The following is a 25195-nucleotide window of genomic DNA, read 5'->3' on the forward strand; positions in this document are numbered from 1 at the left end:
TAAAACAAAGGAGACTGGGGGAGGGGGTGGAGGGGGGGTGGGGTTGGGGGAGGGGAGCAGGCATGCATGCCCTGGTTTTTTATCTAGAGTGAATGGCCCAATATGTTTATTCAAGATAACCGTCTTGGAAGTGGATCAATCAAAACTGAAGTCAGATACTTGCCTCACAAAAAGAAAGCCAACTGCGGGGCTCTCACTACAACTCTCCACAGGCCAGTCCCTTTATCATAGGACTTGTTACCACGTGGATGTGAAGCAAAGCCCAAACTCCAAGGTCCTCCCATCTCCTTATGCCCACGGTAAAATAGTCCTACAGCCCTTGGTCACTAGCTGCCTAAGGAACAGTCATGAGGCCCTGCAAAACAGCTGCAAAATAAAGCCTCATTCCCAAAGCAGCAGCAAACCCAGGTCTGGTCACCGAGCCCCCAGGTCCAGTGCACCTGGAAAGCAGCTCTTTGTTGTAAATACAGGGGTACTACTGGAGCTATAGCAGGTAGAATCATGTGACCCTTGGCTCCACAGAAGCATTCATTTGCTAATGAATATGCTAAAAGTTCTTTTAAAAAATTACCCCTGCCCATTTGGACAAGATTTGCTCACTATGCATTCACACTCCATTCCTCTTTGCTGCTTGCCCTGGAAGGAAGAAGAGAAAAAGAACAGGAAAACATCTTAGATTCTGTTAAAAATGTCTCTTGGTTGCCTTCTGACATCCTGTTCAAGCCTTGTATTATTTCCAGCCTCCTGTGCTCTTTCCTCTCCTTCCCATCATTTCCAATTTTTTCTCCCCATGTTTTGCAGCCAACCTGCTACCACATTGTTTGGTGAAAGCCTCAGGCTATTGGCCCAGGTGCCTGCCAACTTGGGCAGTGATGGCCGATTTCATTAAACAAGGGAGCGTGTCTAACCCAGAGCAACCAGAAAATTTGTGTTGAGCACTAGTACCAATATTATTGTTTTTCTTCCAAACCACACAGTTTACAGGTCATATTATGGCATCCTCTCTCTAATCTGAAAAGACATTTTTTCATATATTTACGAATATAAAATTATGTTAACTGCCTATTCCTTCCTTCTTCTTTTTTTTGTATATTTTTTATTGGAGTTCGATTTGCCAACATATACTGTAACACCCAATGCTCATCCCGTCAAGTGCCCCCCTCAGTGCCCATCACCCAGTCACCCCAGCCCCCCACCCACCTACCTTTCCACCACTCCTTATTCCTTTTCCAGAGTTAGGAGTCTCTCATGTTCTGTCTCCCTCTCTGATATTTGCCACTCATTTCCTCTCCTATCCCCTATAATCCCTTTCACCATTTTTTATATTCCCCATATGAATGAAACCATATAATGTCCTTCTCCAATTGACTTACTTCACTCAACATAATACCCTCCAGTTCTATCCATGTTGAAGCAAATGGTGGATATTCATAGTTTCTGACAGCTAGGGAATATTCCATTGTATATATAGACCACATCTTCTTTATCCATTTATCTTTCGTTGGACACTGAGGCTCCTTCCACAGTTTGGCTATTGTGGACATTGCTGCTATAAACATCGGGGTGCAGGTGTCCTGGCATTTCACTGCATCTGTACCTTTGGGGTAAATCCCCAGCAGTGCAATTGCTGGGTGGTAGGGCAGATCTATTTTTAACTCTTTGAGGAACCTCCACACAGTTTTCCAGAGTGACTGCACCAGTTCACATTCCCATCAACAGTGCAAGAGGGTTCCCCTTTCTCCACATCCTCACCAACATTTGTTGTATCCTAACTTGTTAATTTTCACCATTCTCACTGGTGGAGGTTGATTTGTATTTCCCTGATGGCAAGTGATGTGGAGCATTTTCTCATGTGCTTCTTGGACATGTGTACATCTTCCTCTGTGAAATTTCTGTTCATGTCTTTTGCCCATTTCATGACTGGATTGTTTGTTTCTTGGGTGTTGCATTTAATAAGTTCTTTATAGATCTTGGATACTAGCCCTTTATCTGATACTGTCATTTGCAAATATCTTCTCCCATTCTGTAGGTTGTCTTTTAGTTTTGATGACTGTTTCTTTTGCTGTGCAGAAGCTTTTTATACTGATTAAGTCCCAATAGTTCATTTTTGCTTTTGTTTCCCTTGCCTTCATAGATGTATCTTGCAAGAAGTTGCTGTGACTGAGTTCAAAAAGGGTGTTGCCTGTGTTCTCCTCTAGGATTTTGATGGATTCTTGTCTCATATTTAGATATTTCATCCATTTTGAGTTTATCTTTCTGTATGGTGTAAGAGAATGGTCTAGTTTCATTCTTCTGCACGTGGCTGTCCAATTGTCCCTGCACCATTTATTGAAGAGACTGTCCTTTTCCCAGTGGATATCTTTGCAGCTTTGTTGAGTATTAGCTGGCCATAGACTTCAGGGCCCATTTCTGAATTATCTATTCTGTTCCATTAATCTATGTGTCTGTTTTTCTGCCAGTACCACCCTGTCTTGATGACCACAGCTTTGTAGTACAACTTGAAATCTGGCATTGTGATGCCCCCGGCTCTGGTTTTCTTTTTCGATATTCCTCTGGCTATTTGGGGTCTTTTCTGATTCCACACAAATATTAAGATGATTTGTTCCAACTCTCTGAAGAAAGTCCATGGTATTTTGATAGGGATTGCATTGAGTGTATAAATTGCCCTCGGTAGCATAGACATTTTCATAATATTTATCCTTCCAATCCATGAGCATGGAATATTTTTCCATCTCTGTCTTCTTCAGTTTCTTTCAGAAGTGTTCTGTAGTTTTTAGGGTAGAGACTCTTTATCTGTTTGGTTAGGTTTATTCCTAGGTATCTTATGCTTTTGGGTACAATTGTAAATGGGATTGATTCCTTAATTTCTTTTTCTTCAGTCTCATTTTCAGGGTAGAGAAATGCCACAGATTTCTGTGCATTCATTTTGTATCCTGCCACACTGCTGAATTGCTGTATGAGTTCTAGCATCTTGGGGTGGAGTCTTTTGGGTTTTCCATGTACAGTACCACATCATCTGCGAAGAGGGAGAGTTTTAATTATTCTTTGCCAATTTGAATGCCTTTTATTTCTTTTTGTTGTCTGATTGCTGAGGCTAGGACTTCTAGTACTATGTTGAATAACAGTGGTGAGAGTGGACATCCCTGTGCTGTTCCTCATCTTAGGGGAAAGGCTCTCAGTTTTTCCCCATTGAGAATGATATTTGCTGTGGGCTATTCATAGATGGTTTATAAGATGCTGAGGAATGTTCCCTCTATCCCTACACTCCGAAGAGTTTGGATATAGAATGGATGCTGTATTTTGTCAGATACTTTCTCTGCATCTACTGAGAGGATCATACAGTTCTTGTTTTTTCTCTTGTTGATGTGATCGATCTATCACGTTGATTGTTGTATGAGTGCTGAACCAACCTGCATCCTGGGGATAAATCCCACTTGGTCATGGTGAATAATCTTCTTAATGTATTGTTGGATCCTATTGGCTGGTATCTTAGTGAGAATTTTTGCATTTGTGTTCGTCAGGGATATTGGTCTATAATTCTTTTTTGTGGGGTCCTGTCTGGTTTTGGAATCAAGGTAATGCTGGCCTCATAGAATGAGTTTGGAAGTATTCTGTCCCTTTCTATCTTTCGGAAGAGCTTTAGTAGAATAGATATTGTTTCTTCTTTAAACGTTTGATAGAATTCCCCTGGGAAGCCATCTGGCCCTGGACTTTTGTGTCTTGGGAGGTTATTGATGACTGCTTCAATTTCCTTGCTGGTTATTGGTCTGTTCAGGTTTCCTATTTCTTCCTGTTCCAGTTTTGGTAATTTGTGCTTTTCCAGAAATGCATCCATTTCTTCTAGATTGCCTAATTTGTTGACATATAGATGCTGATAATACGTTTTTCAAATGATTTGTATTTCCTTGGTATTGGTTGTGATCTCTCCTCTTGCATTCATGATTTTATTAATTTGAGTCTTTTCTCTTTTCTTTTTAATAAGACTGGCTAATGGTTTATGTATGTTATTAATTCTTTCAAAGAACCAACTCCTGGTTTTGTTGATCTGTTCTACAGTTCTTCTGGTCTTTATTTCATTAGTTCGGATTGAATCTTTATTATTTCTCTTCTTCTGCTTGGTATAGGTTTTACTTGCTGTTCTTTCTCCAATTCCCTTAGGTCTGAGGATAGCTTCTGTATTTGAGTTTTTTCCATTTTTTTGAGGGAGGCTTATATTGTGATGTATTTCCCTCTTAGGGATGCTTTTGCTGTATCCCAAAGATTTTGAACTGTTCTCTCTTCATTTTCATTAGTTTCTATCAATTTTTAAAATTCTTCTCTAATTTCCTGGTTGACCCATTCATCTTTTAACAGGATGCACTTTAACATCCATGTGTTGAGTTTCTTCCAAATTTCTTCTTGTGATTGAGTTCTAGTTTCAAAGCAATGTGGTCTGAAAATATGCAGGGTACAATCCCAATCTTTTGGTATCAGTTGATACCTGATTTGTGACCCAGAATGTGGTCTACTCTGGAGAAAGTTACATGTGCACTTGAGAAGAATGTGTATTCAGTTGCATTCAGATGCAATGTTCTATAAATATCTGTGAAATCCACTTGGTCCAGTGTGTCATTTAAAGCTCTTTAAGTGAGATGCCTAGGTTGCTCAGCGGTTGACTGCCTGCCTTCGGCCCAGGGCATGATCCTGGAGCCCTGGGATCAAGTCTCACATCAGGCTCCTTGCATGGAGCCTGCTTCTCCCCCTGCCTGTGTCTCTGCCTCTCTGTGTGTGTGTCCCTCATGAACAAATAAATAAAATCTTTAAAATAAATAAATAAATAAATAAATAAATAAATAAATAAATAAATCTCTTTCTGTTTAAGAGCTTTAAGTTTCTTTAGTGATGTTGTGCTTAGAATATGTTATTTGCAGAAAGTACTGTGTTGAAGTCTCCTACTATTAGTGTATTATTATCTAAGTATATCTTTACTTTGGTTATTAATTGATTGATATACTTGACAGCTCCCACATTAGGGGCATAAATATTCATGATTGTTAGGTCTTCTTGTTGGATAGACCCTTTAAGTAATACTGTCCCTCTTCATCTCTTACTACAGTCTTTGGGATAAACTTTGATTTATCTGATATGAGGATTGCAATCCCAGCTTTCTTTTGAGGACCATTTGAATGGTAAATGGTTCTCTACCCCGTCATTTTCAGGCTGGAGGTGTCCTTGGGTGTAAAATGAGTCTCTTGTAGACAGCAAATGGATGGGTCTTGCTTTTTTATCCAGTCTGAAATCCTGCGTCTTTTGATGGGATCATTTAGCCCATTCATGTTCAGAGTAACTATTGAAAGATATGAATTTAGTGTCATCATAATACCTATTCAGCCTGGATTTTTGTGGATTGTTTCTCTGGGCTTCCTCTTTCTTTTACAGGGTCCCCCTTAATATTTCTTGCAAAGCTGGATTGGTTGTCACATATTCTTTCAGTTTCTGCCTATCTTGGAAGCTCTTTATCTCTCTTTCTATTCTGAATGACAGCCTTATTGGATATAGTATTCTTGGCTACATGTTCTTCTAATTTAGTACCCTGTATATATCATGCCAGCCCTTTCTGGCCTGCCAGGTCTTTGTGGAAAGGTCTTCTGTTAATCTAATATTTCTTCCCATATAGATATCTCTTGTCTCTCACTGCTTTCAGGATTTTCTCTTTATCTTTGAAATTTGCAAGTTTCACTACTAAATGTTGAGGTGTGGAATGGTTTTAATTGATGGGGGGGGGGAGCCTCTCTATCTCTTGGACCTGAATGCCTGTTTCCCTCCCCAAATTAAGGAAGTTCTCAGCTATGATTTCTTCAAATACATTCTGGCCCTCTGGCCCTCTCAGCATGCTCCAGAACCCCAATTATATGTAGATTTTTTCCTTCTGAGGCTATCATTTATTTCCCTTAACCTTTCCTTATGGTCTTTTAATTGTTTTACTCTTCTTTCCTCAGCTTCCTTCCTTGCCTTTGACTTATCTTCTATGTTGCTCACTCTTTCTCCCACCTCATTAGGTTAGGATCTCTAGTTTGGATTGCATCTCATTTAATTGATCTTTAATTTTGGCCTGATTAGATCTAAATTCTGCAGTCATGAAGTCTCTTGAATCTTTTATGCTTTTTTCCAGAGCCACCAGTGGCTTTATAATTGTGCTTCTGAATTGGCTTTCTGACATTGAATTGTAATCCAAATTGTGTAACTCTGTGGGAGAGTGTACTGTTCTTATTCTTTCTTTTGTGGTGACTTCTTCCTTCTAATCATTTTGCTCAGTGCAGAGTAGCTGTATGAGTGGGCTGAGTCCAGAATATCAACCACTACCTAAGTAAATTTCACCCTAGGTGATTCTGACAAGGTCAGAGTCCAGAAACTGAAAAGAAAGATCAGAACTAAGTAAAACAAAAGGACCACTAAAGTGAAAAATAAATTTTAAAACAAAGTAGTAAAAAATAAAAGGCCAAGAATATTAAAGAAGAAGAAGAAAAGAGAAAAAAGAAAAAGGAAAGAGGAAAGAAAAAGAAAAAAAGGAGAAGAAAAAAGAGGGGACTGGGAAATGGTGGTGACAAAGTTGTAATGAAGGGAGAATGTAGTCTACCTAAGGGGTCCTAGAGGGCGATCCTCTGGGTCATGAGTGTTTTAAGTTCTCTATGTTAGAAGATGCTCAGTCCCAAATTTATATAAACCAGAAACATTGTAGAGAGCCCCACCATTGACCACCAAAACATAAATGAGATAAAAGAGGGGGGCAGAATGGGAAGGAAGAGAGAATATAATCTCACAGAATGAACCAGCATGGTATACCACTTGGTTCTGGGTGCATGCTGGTCACATTTTAGAAGGTATTAACTTCCACCATTGTAGAACAAAATGAGGCAGAGAAAACAAAAAACACAAAACAAAACAAAACAAAACAAAAATTCTTGTATATCTCCCAAAAATAAATTGAGTATGTTGAAGGGACTCTAGAAGTGGAAAATATATCTAAGACCTGTAATTGTAGAAGTATGAAAGTCAAAAAAGAAGAAACTTAAAAATGAAGAGGTGGTAAAATATTGTAGTTAAGGTGGGAAAAGAGAAAAAATATTGGAAATTTATAGTCTTATGTAAAAACGAGTTGTACTGGAAAAAGGAAAAAGAAAAAAAAAAAAACAAGACAAGGTATCCTCTGGTTCTATACACTGTAAGTCCCTCCACTTCCCCTGGAGCTCTCCAGCGCGGCTTGGTCAAGAATTTGCTCTTACCCTGTCTTCCAGCTGGTCTTCTGGGGGAGGGGCTGCTGTGCTGACTCTCAGGTGTGTGCACCTGGGGGAGCTGCCCCGCCCTTGCCAGGTGCACGGTTCAGTGGGAGCTGTTGATCCTGTGAGGCCCCTGCTCCCTGGCAGCCCTGCTCCATCCCAGGCACAGGGTGACACAGGGAGGGACAACCCCACTGGCGGCGGCCAGCTCTCCAGCCCTGGAGTCAGCTCCCCCAGTAACTCCCGGCTCCCAGTCCGCAGGGGCCTGGATGCTCCAGGGGCGGGGGCGCCGATCTACACAGCTCGGGGCCTCCCAGGCCTCCGCCTGTCCTGGGGGAGTGCGGGATCTCGGCGGTGTCCCCCGCGCCCTGGGCTCAGGGGCCTGCGCCACTGGGATCGCTCCGGGGCCGCGCAGCCCCCTCCGCGGAGCCGCCGCCCGAGCCCCTCCGAGCTGCTCCAGGGCCCCAACAAGGGGCGCTCCAGCCCTTTACCGCGCTCAGCCCCGGGTGTGGGCACTCTCCCCCGGGCGCCCCTCCTCTGTTAGTGACCGCGGGACCCTGGGGGCTCCACCGCCCCTCCTGGGATCCTGCCCGAGTTCCCTGCCAGCGCCTTTCCCTCGGGGAAGAACCTGGTGCGGATTTTTAAAGTTCCCGCTTCTCCGGGCGGGGCTCTCCTGTCCCGAGGCTCCCACTGCCCCCTTAGCCCGGCTCCTCGCGGCCCCTCCCCCACTGGATGCTTTTTTATTTTATCTTTCCCGCCTTCCTATCTTGTTAGAGGTGAAAACCCTTCTCCATAGCGTTTCAGCTGTTCTCTCTTTACATCTCAGATGGGATCGAGGTCGTAGGTGTTCAGGATGGTTTGAACGTTACCTAGGTAGGTTGCGGGGGCCGGGTGAGCTGAGGACCCTGCTCCTCCACCACCTGGCCCCGCCTCTCCAATTCCTTCATTCTTAATAGGACAAGTTTTAAGCACTTTACATACATTGTTTTCCTTCATCTGCACAACCACCCTACAAGACTTTTTACATTTTACAAATGAGGAAACCAAGTTAAAGAGGTGAGCTAAATGGCCAAAGGTCTTGTGACAGGGTATGTGGCCAGTATTGCAGCCCATTCTATCTGATGCCAAAGCCCATGCATTTTCTTGTCTATACTGTTTAGATTGACAGAGGGGCATGTGTGACAAGCCCATTTCTTATCTCAGAGACTATAAATTTTGAGCTTTCCTGTTGACACAATAAATCAATTAATTAATAATGTTGCATTCTGATACTCAAAGTCATAAGAGACTATGGAATTCATCCAGTCAAACAAATCTGTGAATCATCTTTACAAGTACTCCTCACATTGATCATTCCACTTCTGTGGAAAGATCTCTAATATTAGGGCACCTGGGTGGTTTAGTTGATTAGGCATCTGACTCTAGATTTCAGCTCAGGTTATGACCTCAGGGTTGTGAGATGGAGCCCCGCATCAGGCTCCATGTTGGGGAAACCATCCCTCTGAAGAGAAAACAGCCCATTACATTTTTAGCATTTGATAAAAATCTGTCCCCCAGGAGTTTCCAGTCGCTCACCCTAGTTCTTCTGTCTGCAAGACAAGGCTAAGCCTGCTTACTCAGCTCCACCATCCTTCTGAGCCTTGCTTTACCAATGAATTGCTTCATAAACTGAGTTACTCTTGCCCATTCACTCTTGCCGGAATAAACTCCAGTTTGCCAATGACCATCACTATGTGGGACACCCAAGGATGTACCCGGAACTCAAACTAATTCTGACCAATTGAAATTCTATCCCATCCTCAAACAGGGTGGTAAGCATCTATTCTTACTGCCCCAGGTTGAATATGTTCTTTGGGCAGCCGCATGGAATCTTTGATTAATAGTAGCTTTTAGTCCATAAAAGATGTGAGTGAGAATGTTTCAGCCACACTTTGCTAGCCTAGGCTATTGGATCCCAGGGCAATAAGATCCCTCTTACTGATCTACACATAGTTTTACCTCAACAGAAATTGTTTGTCATGCCAAATATCTTATCCAAACTTGCACAGTGATTTTAATTCCTTGCCATGCAAGGGCTGCTCTCATTTCTTTTACATGTAGAGAATGGATTGTTTAAATTTTGATCCAGTGGCAGACAATGGATATCTAAAGAAGCAAAAAGAAAGACTCCTCACAGGCACAATGGGCATATCATCCCACGTCAAACAGTTCTTTCACAGCACAGCCCTAGGATCCTTCTACTAAACAGTTATGCCTGACCACAAAATTGAAAGTATCTCTATTTTAACTCAAGGATAACCAAAATAGACTGGTGAATGGGAAGTAGCAATATGCTAGTCTTTCTTAAAATGCCCTGGTTCTAAATTAAATTGCTTATTTTTTTATTCTTTATATTTTAATTTAATGAGTAGTAATTGTGTCATGGTTCTTATAGAAATTTTTATTTTCTAGTTTTATAATCAAGAAGTAAAGGGAAAATGCTTTAAAGTATAATTTTTAGAGATCAGCGAATAGGCTAGAAGCCCTCTTCCTGTCCCACTTATTCTGACCTTCTGAGTCAATCTGCATAGACAAAGAAACCTGAGCTATTGTGTAATCAATTCAGTCTTCTCACTTTACAAATGACAAAAAACAATGTACAAATGGGTTTAAATGACTTGTCCAAGTTTATAAGGAAAATAGAAGCTTCTAGCACACATCTTTCTTCTAACCACTGGTTCACAATATTTGTTCAAAGGAACTCAAAGAAATAAGAGATTCCTCTAGTGTAGGGTCTTTGGAGAAATTGAAATTGAGAAGAATTTGTGTTTTTTTAAGATTTTATTCATTTATTTAGAGAGAGTAAGAGAGAAAGCATGTGAAAGGAGCAGAGGGGGAGGGAGTGAGAGAATTTCAAGCAGACTCTGCTGTGAGCACCAAGCCTGCCACAGGGCTCCATCTCACCACCCTGAGATCATAACCTGAGCTGAAATCAAGAGTCAGGCACTTAACGGACTGAACCACTCAGGCACCCCAGAAGTACTTTTTAACCAAATCTTACTTTTTCACAAAAAATAATATGTTAGCAATAGAAAACTTAGGAAATGCTGTAAAACACAAAGAAAGGTGATAGGACAATTACTCATAATACCATCCTGTGAAGGTAATGCTATTGATACATTATTCTACAACATGTTTTTTTCCCAACATGTTTTTTGTTGTTTTCTATCACTATGATCACACTACCTATGAAGGAACAGTATAACTCAAGGCCTGCTCCATGTTGTAAGAACTCTTCATAAATATCATTTTATGCTTCATGATAGTCTTTTTTTTTCCATAATCGTCTTAACTTTGCTCCAATCTTTGAATAATTAGGTAGCTGGGAAAGATTTAAATAAAGAGAGGAAAGGTATCTAGAAGAGGATATGTATTTACAGCAAATTACAACATCAGGATACTCATTGACGTGTATTTGTGCTTTGAGGTTGTAGATGATCTTTCATTCTTTCTTTCGTGATACAGAAACACTAATAAGCATACTTATTGCTTATTGAACATCTTCCATGTGTTTAATGTAAATATATTTTCTTATTTAATCCTCATAATGACTAACGAAGATCATCATTGTATGTTCATTTTAAAGACAAGGAAAATGAGATCTAGAGGAGTCAAGGGTCTAGCAGAAGGTCAGTGATATTGTCATATTTGTTCCCAGGCCCATCTGAGGAGAGAGCTGCTTTTCTTAACCACTCTACTACATAACCCAAGTTTCTCATGAATATCTACCATTATTACCATCAGGAAGCTATTTTAAAAATGAAAATGGATTGCCAATAGCTCATTTCTGGTGTAAGCAGAAAACTTATTCCCTGTAGAGTGTCAAAAACAATCCATAAAATCCCAAACAGCTGAGAAAATCATCAATACATAAAAATCCCTCAGTCTTATCTACAGTGGTGAAAATTCAACTATGTTTCAGGTTTCTTGAAAAATGATTAGAAATAGAAAAAAGAAGCAGTGTTAATTGCAGTTATGTGAATGAAGCCTGGATTCTGAGGCTGGATAAAAATTGATTGTGCTAAAAGTAGTCATCTGTAATTAAATGAATCTGTGCTGTGCACTTTAATTAGCAGAACTTATTCTAAGTGGTAACAGTAAGTCCTGGTGTATCTCATTAAATGAAAGCCTGGCAGCCTCACCTTCACGGAGGTCCTGTTGTCTACCACAGTCTTATTTCTGCATCCATGGCTCTAATTTGAAGCTGCAGGAAAAGTGATGCATCCTTTTGTAATCAAGATGTACACGTTATGAAATCATTCTTTCATTCAGAAGACTTGGAAAAATCAGTAAACGTTATAAAATTCACTTGTAGATTTATCTTAGTTTCTATGCAGACAAGTTGCACCTATGCCTTTGAAAAACTATTCAAGAAGATGAGTCTCCAAAAATATTTTCCAATTTTTTTTTCCAAATTCCTTAGTATCTAAATATTCAGGTTTCTGGTATTTAAAAAAGGACAGATATTTGTTCTTTTTTATTGTCATTTGAACTTTAAAAAAAATTAGAACAGCAATGCATAGTCATAGAAAATTCAGAAAGTGCAGAGAAGTATAAAGAAGCAGAAAAAAAATCACTCATCATCCATTCAAAGACAGATTACTCTTAACACGGCAGCATATTTCCTTCTAGTTTTTTATTAAGCCATTGCTTTAGTATACCTGAGATCATTCTGTTTGCATAATGTGGTATTCTACTAAAAAGACTTGCTAAAGAAGAAATTTGGAGTTTTACTCCTAACCTTAACCTGGATAAGTGGTAGCCATTCCATGTGCTTCTAGCATCTTAGACACAGTCAAGGTGCCTGCTGCTCTGACCCTTCGTCAAGGGGAGGCCTCTGCTTAAGGGTCAGGACCCATCCCTGTGGGAGGAAGGAGCATTGTGGACATAATAAAAGAGAATTACAGGACCAGACTGGGATTAATCACACTGGGCTGGCCCTTATTCCTTGAACATTTATATCCAGAAGAAATACGCTTATAATTATCATTTAGAGTAACTTTGAAGAGTTCCCACCATAGAGTAATCACCACCAGGCATGAGGATAAAGTAGAAGGTAAGGCTAGAAGGACTGAAAGGTCAAGGGGAGCCTTGATGGTATGTCAACAAGTCACAGGACTTAGAATCATAGAAATTGAGATTTGCAGGTAAGAGTATGCATCTCAGTCCCAGATTCAGGTGTTTAAGCAACAATATCCCTTGTTTTCTTTAAAGAAAATTAAGTGGTTTGCAAGCACCTCTCTTACACTTAGTCTTGGACACCAATTATGGAAGGATTATGTGGTGCCAGAAATCAAGGACAGAGTCTCCATCGTCTTGTCTGTCATGCTGATGGCTAACAGCCAACAAGCCCCAAATGGGTCCTTGAAATCCAGGTTCTGCCAATGTCCCTGCCATGTTGAAATCAGGGTTGAAGTCAGCCCCCAGTCATACCCTCTGTCACCCTCTTGGAAGTCAGGCCAATTCACAAGGAAAAACTTAAAAGCTCAGCCCCAGTCTCCCACTCATCAGAATCCACGACCCTTCTTCTCTTTCCCACCCCGGGGAAGTTCCCCTTCATCTCTTAGTTCTTTAAAATATTTGCCCATTTTTCCTCACAACAGGACACCCAAAGTATTCTCTTCGGGCTCAACAAAATAGAAGCCAACCAGGGACAGTTCTGGCAGAAAATTGCTGCCTCTGTCCTCCCCTGAAGTAAAGCAGAGCAAATGACCTGGTTTTGCTTTTGGAAAACATAAAGGAAAATTATAAGGAGAAAAACACAAAGTAATATTTTTCCAAAAAAAAATCAGCCTGCCATAGATAAGACCTTGACTAAGAGGACTCAAGTTCACATCAAAAGCCACGGTCCTTCATTCTTTAGCCCTGGGAGGCCCTTTTTGCCATAGGTGATAAGCATGGGCTTGGAAGCCACACTGGGGTTCTGATCCTATGCAATCCCAGCTTTGTGACCATGATCAATTTTCCCCCAGCACAGTGCCTGGCACAGAGTAGGGTCAACTAATGTTATTCTCCTTTGTCCATGGTCGGCTGCTTACCCAAGTCACTTGGCCATCCAGTCCCAAAGCTATTGCTCTAATTCCTCATATCCTGAGAGCAACTCTAAGACCATCCTTCCTAAAATGTGTGCCCAGTACCCACACTTGAAATGTTCAAGTAATGGATTTTTAGCTGAATTTGGTATATATGATCCTCGTCCTTCAGATGGTAACTATTTTCCTGCTGGAGAAAGTCACAAATAATCCAATTCAACACTCTGACCACTAAGTACCCTCCAGGAGCTCTTCAACCGTGAGTATCATTGGAGGTGGCCAGTTTGAACATTTTATTCCTCCTCAGAATTCATTTTGACCTCTGAGGAAAACTGTCTTTCTAGAAATAAAGCAGGTGACATAGCATGTTCTTAAATTCATCTCTCTTTATTTTTCCTGTCTACTAGTCAGATACAGAGTTTTGGGATAAGATGCAAGCAGAATGGGAAGAAATGGCCCGGAGGAACTGGATATCGGAGAATCAAGAAGCTCAGAACCAAGTTACGATCTCGGCTAGTGAGAAGGTGACCAATTCTGTTCTTATACATGCTGACCAGTTTTCTCAACCTCTTTGCATGGCATTTTTATAAAGTAGTCATTATTTTGCAAAAAAAAAAATCAAGAATCAAACAGACAAACCAATCCCAGTCTGACCTAGAAGATCTTCTGGTGGATGAAAACAATACAATTAGCCAATGTGCAAAGACAGCAAAGCTGGATTGAAATACTCTTAGTTTTATCAATTCTAATACAGTTTGGCAGTCAACAAGAGCTTGCATGTTGACTGCTGGCAAATACTGACATTGAGAGTGTGTTGGAACAAGAACTGGCTAATCTCACAATACTTTTTGTCAGCCATTCACGTGAGCCATGTGAATGAGCTAACAGAAATGGTATCGGTCGACAGTGGAGTGAAGTAGGGGCTTAGATCTCTATTTCACAGGTGGTCCTTACACAGCTAACAAAGAAACTCAGTGGAAAAGATACCCTTCATACCCTTCACACCCTTCACACAGCAGATCAAGTCCCAAGGGGATTCCTCAAAGATACTCCCCTGAAAGGAGCCCCAGCAAATGTGTGAGCTCGGTGAAGAACCAGCCAAATTACCCATGAAGCCCCAGTTGCCCTTGGGTTTAAGCTTTTAAAAACATTTGGCGGGAGAAAATTAATAGAAATACATACATACATACACTTGGTGAAGAGGTGAGGAGCATTTAAAAAAATAAATTTAAATGACTTGAAAGAAAAAGATACGGAATTTCCTTACTCAAGGAAAAACTATATATACACAAATAAGTGTGTCTTATGGATTTTTTTGTGGTAGAGGAAATCTTAATTAATAGCTCTGGATAACTTCCATTTGTTCAATCCAAAATATTTACCTACCTAGCAATAGATACGATGATGAATAGTTTCCAATCTTAGGGAATTTTTAATCTACATAGTCATTAAACTGTCTTCTAGTATTCTCTGCCCCTCAGTAGGTTAGGTATAAACCTCATAAAATCGGAGCAACTATCTTATTAAAAATAACTCTTTTCCACAAAGAAATAAAAAATGAGCAAGAAAAAGAAAACATTGCTATAGATTGTCAGACTCTAGGCTATAAATCATGCCCCCGAGGCATGGGTGGGCCCCTGAGCTCCTCACCCCTGGGACTCCATATATGTAACACCGCTACATAAACTAGTTATACCCTGTGGCTTTGATAAGGGGGTTTGTCTTTCTCAGCAACAATAGAGAACGGAAGTCTCCATTTAATCTATTTTAAAACCTCAGTAGCACTATTAACAGACTAGCTTATTTGTATCTATGAAATTAGAAGGGTATTGTGATCATCTATGCTGGTAAGGCTGCAACAAATAATTTCTCTCAGATATTTCCAATGAGGGTTTAACTTGGGACAAGCTTCTCAAAAGCAGTTCAGTTATACATATCAAGGGCCTCAAAATAGTTCATAGTCTTCAGTCTAATAAAGCTGTCTGGAAGCCTATCCCAAGGTAATAATCATATGCAGACAAAAATTTGCAATGAGGGTTTCACTGTAACTTTATTTATGATAACAAAAAAATTAAAAGTAACCTGAATGCCCAAAAGTAGGAGCTCGATTAAATATGTTTTGGTACAATGTAAATAGTTTTAAAAACTAAAACTATGTGGGGCTTAAGCTACAAAGCTGCATATATGGTACGAGCTTATTTGTTTAATTTATATTTTCATAGAAAAAGATTATTTGTACATTCTGTATAATTTCAGTTTTTTTAAATAAAAGATCTATAACTTTAAGACATGCATTCTCAATGGGGCAAATATAGCCCCCTGGGGGCAAAAACTGGTCCAAGGAGCAAGAAGGTAAAAAAATATCTTAGATAATAGAATGGTTTGTAACTCTCCAAAGGGTCGCAGTGTATATATAGATTATAGTATGTGGCATTTAACATTCCAAGGCAATGGATGGTTGCACTTAGCAAAAATACATCCAAAACTTGGTATTTTTTAAATCTTGGGGGAAATGACTAAAACAAAAAAAAGCAAAACAGTAATAGAAAACAACTCAAAAATATTAGCAGTGATATTTAAATTGTGGCATTATGGGTGACTATTTGCTTCTTTTTTATATTATTCAATAACAAAATACTATCCTCTAAAATTTATATAATGAAAATGTACTACATTCATAGGAAGGACTAAAAACCAGTCATTTAAGTTTAATTTAAGTTAAATTATAAATAATTTAAATTAAAATTCAAAAAGAGCTCTGAATATAAGAATGAAGAGATTAACCAATGGATCTCATATTGCCCTTTTCCGTGTTGTAGGGATATTACTTTCACACTGAAAATCCCTTCAAGGACTGGCCTGGAGCATTTGAAGAAGGCTTAAAAAGACTGAAGGAAGGGGACCTGCCGGTCACCATCCTGTTCATGGAAGCAGCAATTCTTCAGGACCCAGGAGATGCAGAGGTATTATTTTCCCTTCATCCTGCTAAGCTCACCAAGTGGTGGCGTGTGAATGAGGGACGGAGGACGCCACAGAGCACTACCAAATAAAGGCTCCCAAAGGAGTTAACCTGGCTTACTCTGCTGTGTGTTTATAAGTTACAAATAGGTATCTGTCCTCTAACCAAATGGCAGTATTTATAGTGTCCAAAAATAAGAGAGTGGGGTCAACCAAAATTGCCAACTGGGAGCCTCAGCAGTAGTTTTCAGGGGGCACGGCACAGTTTTGTCGTGAGCCACAACATCTCTCACCCTTGGTTTACTCACTCAGCATTAACTGAGTACATACTATGTCCCAAAAATTGTGCCAGGCACTGGCTTTGTATATGGAAGAGCTGGAAAAAGGAAACTGTTGGAAAGATACATTTGTGGTCTATCTGGAGAGACAAGCAAATAAATCAATGCCATGTAATAAATGCAATGTCAGAGTATGCACAGGATGCTAGGGGAGCAGAGAGCAAGGCTTCTGAACGGGCCTCCCTCTACAATTAAATCTGAAGCTGAGTTTTGAAGGAGGAGGGGGCTTAATTAAAGATAGCAGAGGGGTATTAAGAGGAAGTGGTTTGTGTGTGGGCAGTGGAGCATGAAACATCATTCCAGGGAGGAGAGGGGAGGAGATGATGGCAGGAGAGGAAGAGGCAGGTAAGAGCCTAAACCTCAGGAAAGCCAAGGGAACCACTAGGGACTCTACTCAGCAGAGGGATACAATCAGATCTTCATGTTCTCTGAGGTGTGGAAGGTGATGGAGACAGAGGCCAGGAGACCACCCAAAGAGGCTTCCGCCATCTGACCTCAGTCCACTATATTTTCAAACTTGCGAAGGACTGTAATAAGATAGTGGCATGTGTGACATCTTTTTTTAGTTTAGAGGTAATTTTCAGGAATTATGTTATAAAGAATATTCCTCATCAGGAATTTGCAGAAATTTTAGGGAAGGCTATATATGGTGCCAAGATGGCAGTATAGAATAATGGTTAAGATTCCAGGCTGTGCTGTCCTAACCGTGTGGGTTCAAATCTCTGCTCTACCACTCATGAGCCATGAGCCCTGTGATCTGGGACAGGTCATTTAAACCATCTCAGTTCCATTTCTTCATATGTAAAATGGAAATCACAATTATAATGACTAGCTCATTGGGTGTTATGAGGATTAAATTAGTTCATACAAATAATGTGCTTAGTTCAGTGCCTTGGTGCATCAATAATCCCTTCATTATCATTGTTGGATGTACTTAAAGTTTGTATAGGAAGGATGTGTAAACTGATCACTAGTTTAAAGCTCTGGTATCTTGTTAGTCAAAACATTGACAGTGAAATGAGATTGAACTGAGAATTGGAACTGTGAACCAAAATATTGGAATTTTTAAGAAGATATACAAATTATTGTGGAAGAGAAAGTCATTTGTTATGTCAGATTCATAAATGAGAAGATTAGAGCACTGAGTAACTAATGGTTCCCAATCAAGGATCCAGGGTTTCTGAATCTTGGAGACCCCAAAATTCAGATAACAAACAATCTATGAACAGTGAAAATGACATCATGCTCAAAGGCTAGTGAGAAACTCTCAGACAGTGACTGTTTCATCAAGCTTAAGAAGCATTCTAAGATGGGGCACCTGGGTGGCTCAGTGGTTGAGCATCTGCCTTTGACTCAGGTCATGATTTCAGGGTCCCGGGACCAAGTTCTGTATCAGGCTCCCCATTGGGAACCTGCTTTTCCCTCTGCCTATGTCTCTGCCACTCTCTCTGTGTCTCTCATGATTTAAAAGAAGAGGAAGAGGAAGAGGAAGAAGAAGAAGAAAAAAAGAAGAAGAAAAAGAAGAAGAAGAAGAAGAAGAAGAAGAAGAAGAAGAAGAAGAAGAAGAAGAAGAAAGAAGAAGAAGAAGAAGAAGAAGAAGAAGAAGAAGAAGAAGAAGAAGAAGAAGAAGAAGAAGAAGAAGAAGAAGAAGAAGAAGAAGCATCCTAAGATGTATGGAAAGTGAAACCAAAATAGGGGCTGCTGTGTGTACATTTAAAAGATTAAGAAGAATCACAGATTTGGGGGGATAATCAGTATTTTTTATGAGTTTATGTGACATCAATAACAATAACTAAGGATGGGAAAAGTCAATATAATTTTTACATCTTCTGGATGACTCTATGTATCTTCATATAGTTTTGCTTTAAAATGTCTGTAGGCGGGAGAGTTATGTACTCCCCAAATTCTTTCAAATCCATAAGAATAAGTGTAGGCTATAAAATTATGTATGCATTATATTGCATTTTCTATGTGCTTTATGCATTTCATCAGTGATATTAGAGCAGTGAACACATTAGAGTGGAGGATTTTATCTTCCCTATTTCCTAAATTATCTGTTAGCTCCTATAATAATAGACTTGCATTTATAAAAACATATTTTATTTTGTACATCTTGAGATTCCTTACTTTATAAAGTCTAGACTCTTGAGCTACATTTTTGGGTTATTTTACATCCCTTTTCCTCACAAATGCCTAATTTTATATATTTATCTCTTGGTTTTATGACACCCAATATCATGAAATCTCAGATACTCAAATGTTTCCATGGGTCACAGGAGACTAAATGCTGAGAATCTGTCAATAATGGCAAAGGATCTTGACCCAGATGTCTGAAGAGCCTTTGATTAAAGAAATGCTTGTGATATTTTTCCCTTTTACAAGACTCTCACATCTGAGACAGGTTATTCTGCATAGAGGGATCTAAAGCACATGAGTGAATCTGCTTCCTCTTGCAATGTTGACCTCAGTTGTTTTTTGTAGGCATGGCAGTTCCTCGGGATAACCCAGGCAGAGAATGAAAATGAACAAGCTGCTATTGTCGCCCTCCAGAGGTAGATGAAGCTAAATGTAAAATCATGGGTGGGGTGGACACTTGTTAATGGCCTTCCTGTTTATCTTGTCTTTTGACCCTTAAGTACAAAGAATTTGGCCAGGAGAAGTGCTAAGATGCTACATATTACACTAAGCTGTAGGAAACAAGAATTTATGAACAAATAATATTCCTAAATCGCAGTGTTTTGTCAACCACAAATCAGTTGACCTTCATTGGCACAAAAGTGTTTATGTCAAAAGCGATCATAAAATAGACTTATTACATATATAGTCCCTCTTAACTTTCTAGCCTTCTGCACACTTGAAAGTTGTTTTCAGGAAAAACATACTCAAATTATCTCTGTAATTTTAGGTCCTTGTGTCTATAGAGAATCTCCTAAGATAGCTTCAGTGACCTGCAAGTGTAACTACTAAGCCCCTGACTAAAAGTCTAGACTACCTTGGGTGGATGTAGCATCACACTTTACTTGATTAGAACCCCCGTGTAAACCCTGGAAAAATCACCTCTACCGATTCGACTTCTCCTTTCCCTTTACAACATATAATCCCTATATAATCTCTCCCTACAGCACTGATGTAGGTACAGTCTAGGGTTTGCTACACCAAATCTTCTCCAGGGACTACCAGTTTCATTATCATCTGGGAGCTTGTCAGACCTGCCCAGCCTCAGGCCCACCACAGGCCAACTGTGCTACATAATCTGCATTTTACCGGATCCCCAGATGACTCTCATGCCAGAGGCCAGTGGAATAGCATGAGGAGGAGGAGCTGTAACCCGTGCCTACTATAAAACCCACATCGGTAGTCTAGAAACACAGGAATTTATCTCTTCTTTATAAAACATTGTACAGCCTTTCATCTCTGAATATCCAAATTTACCCCAAGTCAGTTTGCTCTGTGGATCTGATATGTTTAATACATCAATAATAGAGCTGCGTTAAAACAATGCTATCCCCTCCTCATGAAATAAACTTCTAGTAAATTTGGGCAAGGATTAGCCACCTTTTTTATAGTTTTAAAGCCATATATTAAATTATCAGAACTAGCGCTCATCGAGATACATTTTAACTTTCCTACCAACATACTTAGGTCCCAATTTTCACATTGATAAATATGGTATCGCCCAAAGATTTAACATAACTTAGCCATCCTTTTGCACCATTTAGTTAATAAAGACCTCTAATTTCCTAAAAAACTGTTATACCCTGGCTCAGGAATAATCTGAAATTGGCTATTTATTTATTTACCTATTTATTTATGCCTTCTTGCAGGTGCTTAGAATTACAGCCCAACAACCTGAAAGCTTTGATGGCTTTGGCTGTGAGTTACACTAACACAGGCCATCAGCAGGATGCCTGTGAAGCTCTAAAGAATTGGATTAAGCAAAACCCAAAGTACAAATATCTTGTGAAGAGCAAGAAGGGATCTCCAGGCCTTACCCGGAGGATGTCCAAGTCTCCAGTTGATAGGTATCTTTCTAATTAAATTACAGTCGGCAGTAAACACCTATTTAAAGTCACCATAAGGGTAATGAACAAACCTCACCAGTACCAATTCCAGTGTGGTTGTAGGACTGCTAGAAGAGCAACTCTGATGGAAAAGATTGATGCTGGGACCAGAACCAACGAACAGACATGTGATCAAGATTGTGGGCACTTACAGATATCCAAGTACCATAATTTAAAGCAAAATGCCATGGACACGTAATTAACCTAAAATAAATTAAAATTTGCCAACCTCTAGAAAGCCTGAGAATTGGGTATGAGGAAAAACGGAAGTCCTTTCTTCTAGGGATTTTGTTTCTATCAGCAATAAATCATGACGTTAAATTCATCCTCACGGAGCCCTGAGGTTCTCCACATTGGCACTCACAGGGTCAATAGAACTCTCCTTGTGAAGACCTTCCTTAGCACAGTCTGTTTCTGTATACAACGAAATAATTCATGAAAATCAGCAGGTATTTTTTTTAATATGCAGTATGAATAGTCCTTCTCATTAAGCGAAGATCTCTTAAGCAAGATTTTTCCAGCCTGTAATGTTCTCTTGGAACAGAGGACATAATAGCAAATAATATATGTTCAGACTATTTGGAATACACATCTCAATTTTTTTCCCTTGTAGCTCTGTTTTGGAAGGAGTTAAGGAATTATATCTGGAAGCTGCCCACCAAAATGGAGATATGATTGATCCAGACCTACAGACAGGTCTGGGGGTTCTGTTCCACCTGAGTGGAGAGTTTAATAGAGCAATAGATGCATTTAACGCTGCCTTAACGGTTCGGCCGGAGGTAAGTACACAACAAGAAACCCTAAGGTTATTTGTTAAAAATAAGTTCTCACAGGCTACACTCTGCACATTTCTGCTGCATCTTATTTCCCTGCATCCAATGGTTTAAAGTGATCGGGACTAACAATATGCTACTGTGACTGTTAATACTCAGGTACTTCAAACAGAAACATGAATTGCCTGACAGCATCCAATGTAGCTGCTCTTTGTTGAACTAATGTCATTTCACAAAGTCATTCATACCATTTTTTGAGTAATTCACCACCATCATGGTCCCTATCTGTGAGCCCTGGATAAATTTTAGCCAGCATCCTTCTTCCTGCAAGAAAGATGGGAGTACCCTGCCACTGTGGCTCGTGCCAGTTTTTAGCTCTGATTTTGTCATCAGGACTATTCCTTATGGAACCGTCTGGGGGCAACGTTGGCGAACGGAGACCGCAGTGAGGAAGCCGTGGAGGCCTACACACGAGCCCTGGAGATCCAGCCAGGCTTCATCCGATCCAGATACAACCTGGGAATCAGTTGCATCAATCTGGGCGCCTACAGGTATAGTAGGGTGGTAGGCTGAGGACCAGGAGCCACACTTTCAGGGCTCAGGTGGGATAAACAACCTGAAAGATTGTTTCCCCAGTGAAAATAACTCCTTTTATAGGAGTAGCCCTCCTCCTCTTATTAAGGGTACATTTGAACCTTTGCATCCGGAGGCCTGTTGAAGCAGGAACAATTTGCTTCAGTGTTTCTCAGTCTTTGCAGAGCAGCAAACATGAAGGCATCTTGTGAAATGCAGATTCCCAGGCCCCTCCCCCAGAGACTTCCATTCAGGCAGCCTGGGTTGGTGCAAGTATTAATGCCTCCAAGGGCAACTCTTTGAGAAACTTGAACAGTTCATTTCCAGGTAAAGAAAAAGAGAACCTTGGGGGGTGGGGGCAGAAGGACTCAGCAAAATGACTTAAGAAGGTCTAGGGCCAGTTTTGGGCAAAGCACAACCAAAAATCCAGGTTGTTTCAAACTACTTTGCCAGTAAGGTTAGTTAAAATATTTTAAAGAAAAAGTTTTTTTCTTTAAAAAAATTTTAAATGGTGGGTTTATGGCTTAAAATGTCTTTCTTGTTCTCTTATTCTCCCTCATCATCCAGTCTATAACCTATATCGTTTTTACTCACCAACTGAATCCATAAATGACCTTTATTTCTTTTGGGTAATGAACGTGTAAGTAAGGAGCACCTGGGTGGCTCAATTCATTCAGCATTTGTCTTCAGCTCAGGTAGTGATCTCAGGGTTCTGGGATTGAGCCCCCACATCAAGCTCCCTGTTCAGGGAGGAGTCTACTTCTCCCCTGCTGTATGCACTCTCTATCTCATATAAATAAATAAAATCTTTTTTTAAAAAAGTAAGTATAGGTCATTTTTCTTTCTTTTTCTACTTTTCATGCTTTCTAAGTAAATAGGTATTACTCTCACAATTGGAAAAAAGAAAACTGTTGGTTTTAAATCCCATAGAAAAACATAAACCCTTTCTCATTCTCAAAAAGAGCCAGGTTTTTAGAATCAGAAAAGCTTGGGTTCAAATCACCGCTCTGCCATTTACTGGTTTTGTGACTCTGGGCTTATAATTTTGAGCCTCAATTTCTTCAACATGCTTTAAAAAAAAAAGTAGTTGGGATCCCTGGGTGGCGCAGCGGTTTGGCGCCTGCCTTTGGCCCAGGGCGCGATCCTGGAGACCCGGAATCGAATCCCACATCAGGCTCCCGGTGCATGGAGCCTGCTTCTCCCTCTGCCTGTGTCTCTGCCTCTCTCTCTCTCTGTGTGTGACTATCATAAATAAATAAAAATTAAAAAAAAAAGTAGTAAAATAATATTTAACCTACAGGATCCTTGTGCAGATTAAATGTAAATTGCCTAAGCATGGAGCCGTGGTTGGGATTTGTTATTATGATTATGATCGTTGCTGTCATCTTCAGTATCCTTATTATTATTATTCAGATAAGTCATCAGAGAGCTACATACCCGGGGTGCATCCTTTTGACATCTGAAGAACTACTGTTTCTGAATTGCATTTGGGGATTGTGCCATTGGCAAATATTGAGGTTTCAGAAGCTGATTGCTTCATTTATACTTAGAGAATCTTAGAGCATTGTTCACTAGATTACTCCAGTCCTCTAAGAGGACCTTGCTCAGGTTAAAACCAGGAATAGCTGAGTGACTCCAGAGCAACTGGTTTGCTTTATTTTATGGACATTGTGAAGGGAGCCGCTGCAGAGACTCACCTTGCACCAGCCGCCCAAAGGGCCACAGGGGAGCCTGTGCGGCCTCCTCACACACCAGCTGGCCAAGGCCTGACAATGTGTGCTTTGTATACTAAGTTCATTCCTGGTCTGGTCTGATTTTCCTAACCTGAATTTATCTTCATTAGTCATTTATTTTCTCTATTGTGTATGTATATTTTATGAGATACTGTAAATCCTATGTTTGGAACAAGGAGAGATGGAAATAAATATGTATATACATGGAAACATATTAAATTCAATTAAAGGAGGCTTTTAGAAAGCTTCTAGATGAGTTTTTCTTACCTGTGACTTCTCATTACAGTGTATAAAGCAATACTTGAGAGGCCAATAAAATACTTTCTTGACATTCACAGGTGTAAGACTCACTAGGGCAACCGTTTGCAAGAGGCCGTGAAGGTCTCTGTAGGTGAAAATGGGAAAATCTACTGAGGGAGAATGTTTAATCCTTAAACAGAAAGTCACCTGAACAGGAGCAAGTCAATTTTAGAGTTGCCAAATAAAATGTCCAGTTAAATTTTAATTTCAGATAAAGAGCAAATACATTTTTAGAATAAGTATTTCCCAAATATTGCATGGGACATGCTCGTACTAAAAATAATTAACTGTTTATCTGATATTCAAATTCAACTGTGTATCTGTATTCTTACTTGGTAAATCTGGCAACCTTGAACAAATGACTACTTCAAAGTTTCAAAACATCTTGGCTAAGATATTTTTTTAAGATTTTATTTCTTTATTCATGAAGGACATAGAGAGAGAGAGAGAGAGAGAGAGAGAGAGAAAGAATGAGAGGCAGAGACACAGGCAAAGGGAGAAGCAGGCTCCATGCAGGGAGCCAGACATGGGACTCGATCCCGGGACTCCAGGATCACTCGGCTAAGATTTGTGGCTCTTTTATTTTCATCCAGATGTGGAAAATCTTGTTAAGTACTAAATATTTTGTATTTTTTTCCCCTGAGGAAAAAAGACTGTTGAGTGGGATGTAATTCTGAAAATAAGTTTAACTCAAGGTTTAAGTGGATAGTTAGGAAATAATAACCCTCAACAGAGATGTGACTTGGAAAAAAGCCATGAGCTGGTCCATATACTCCCATAACCACCAGTCTTGGGACATCTCCCTTAAGAACTATAGATTGTGTACAGAGCTATAACCCTTTTGTCATTGCACATTTTCTATATAGAGTCAAAGGCAAGCCCTTTCCCAGTCCTGTATAATTGAAATAAGGAGAGGAAATTGTTAGCATGAAACCTGGGTGGGGCATAAGATGCTACTCCTCTGTCAGTGGGAGCTCCAGAGTAGGATTTAGGTCAAAGAATCTTAACCTTTTCAAAAATGAGGGCCTCATGGGGCACCTGAGTGGTGCAGTCAGTTAAGCATCTGACTCTTAGTTTTGGCTAGGTGATGCTCTCAGGGTCCTAAGATGGAGCCTCGTGTAGGGCTCCATGC

At 40.0% G+C, this 25195-nt stretch overlaps 1 protein-coding gene across 5 annotated transcripts in view; it reads left to right on the top strand.

The window, feature by feature from the left end:
• Positions 1-25195, top strand: part of PEX5L (peroxisomal biogenesis factor 5 like) — a 228969-nt gene that overhangs the window by 200593 nt on the left and 3181 nt on the right. For all 5 annotated transcript variants that reach the window (XM_041732035.1, XM_041732032.1, XM_041732033.1 and 2 more), the window contains 6 exons: positions 13735-13851; positions 16147-16290; positions 19105-19175; positions 20448-20645; positions 21298-21463; positions 21851-22008. In XM_041732035.1, the coding sequence (XP_041587969.1) occupies positions 13735-13851; positions 16147-16290; positions 19105-19175; positions 20448-20645; positions 21298-21463; positions 21851-22008 (854 nt within the window). The remainder of the gene's footprint in view (positions 1-13734; positions 13852-16146; positions 16291-19104; positions 19176-20447; positions 20646-21297; positions 21464-21850; positions 22009-25195) is intronic.

Source organism: Vulpes lagopus, chromosome 17, assembly GCF_018345385.1.
Source record: "Vulpes lagopus strain Blue_001 chromosome 17, ASM1834538v1, whole genome shotgun sequence".
Lineage (NCBI taxonomy): Eukaryota > Metazoa > Chordata > Mammalia > Carnivora > Canidae > Vulpes > Vulpes lagopus.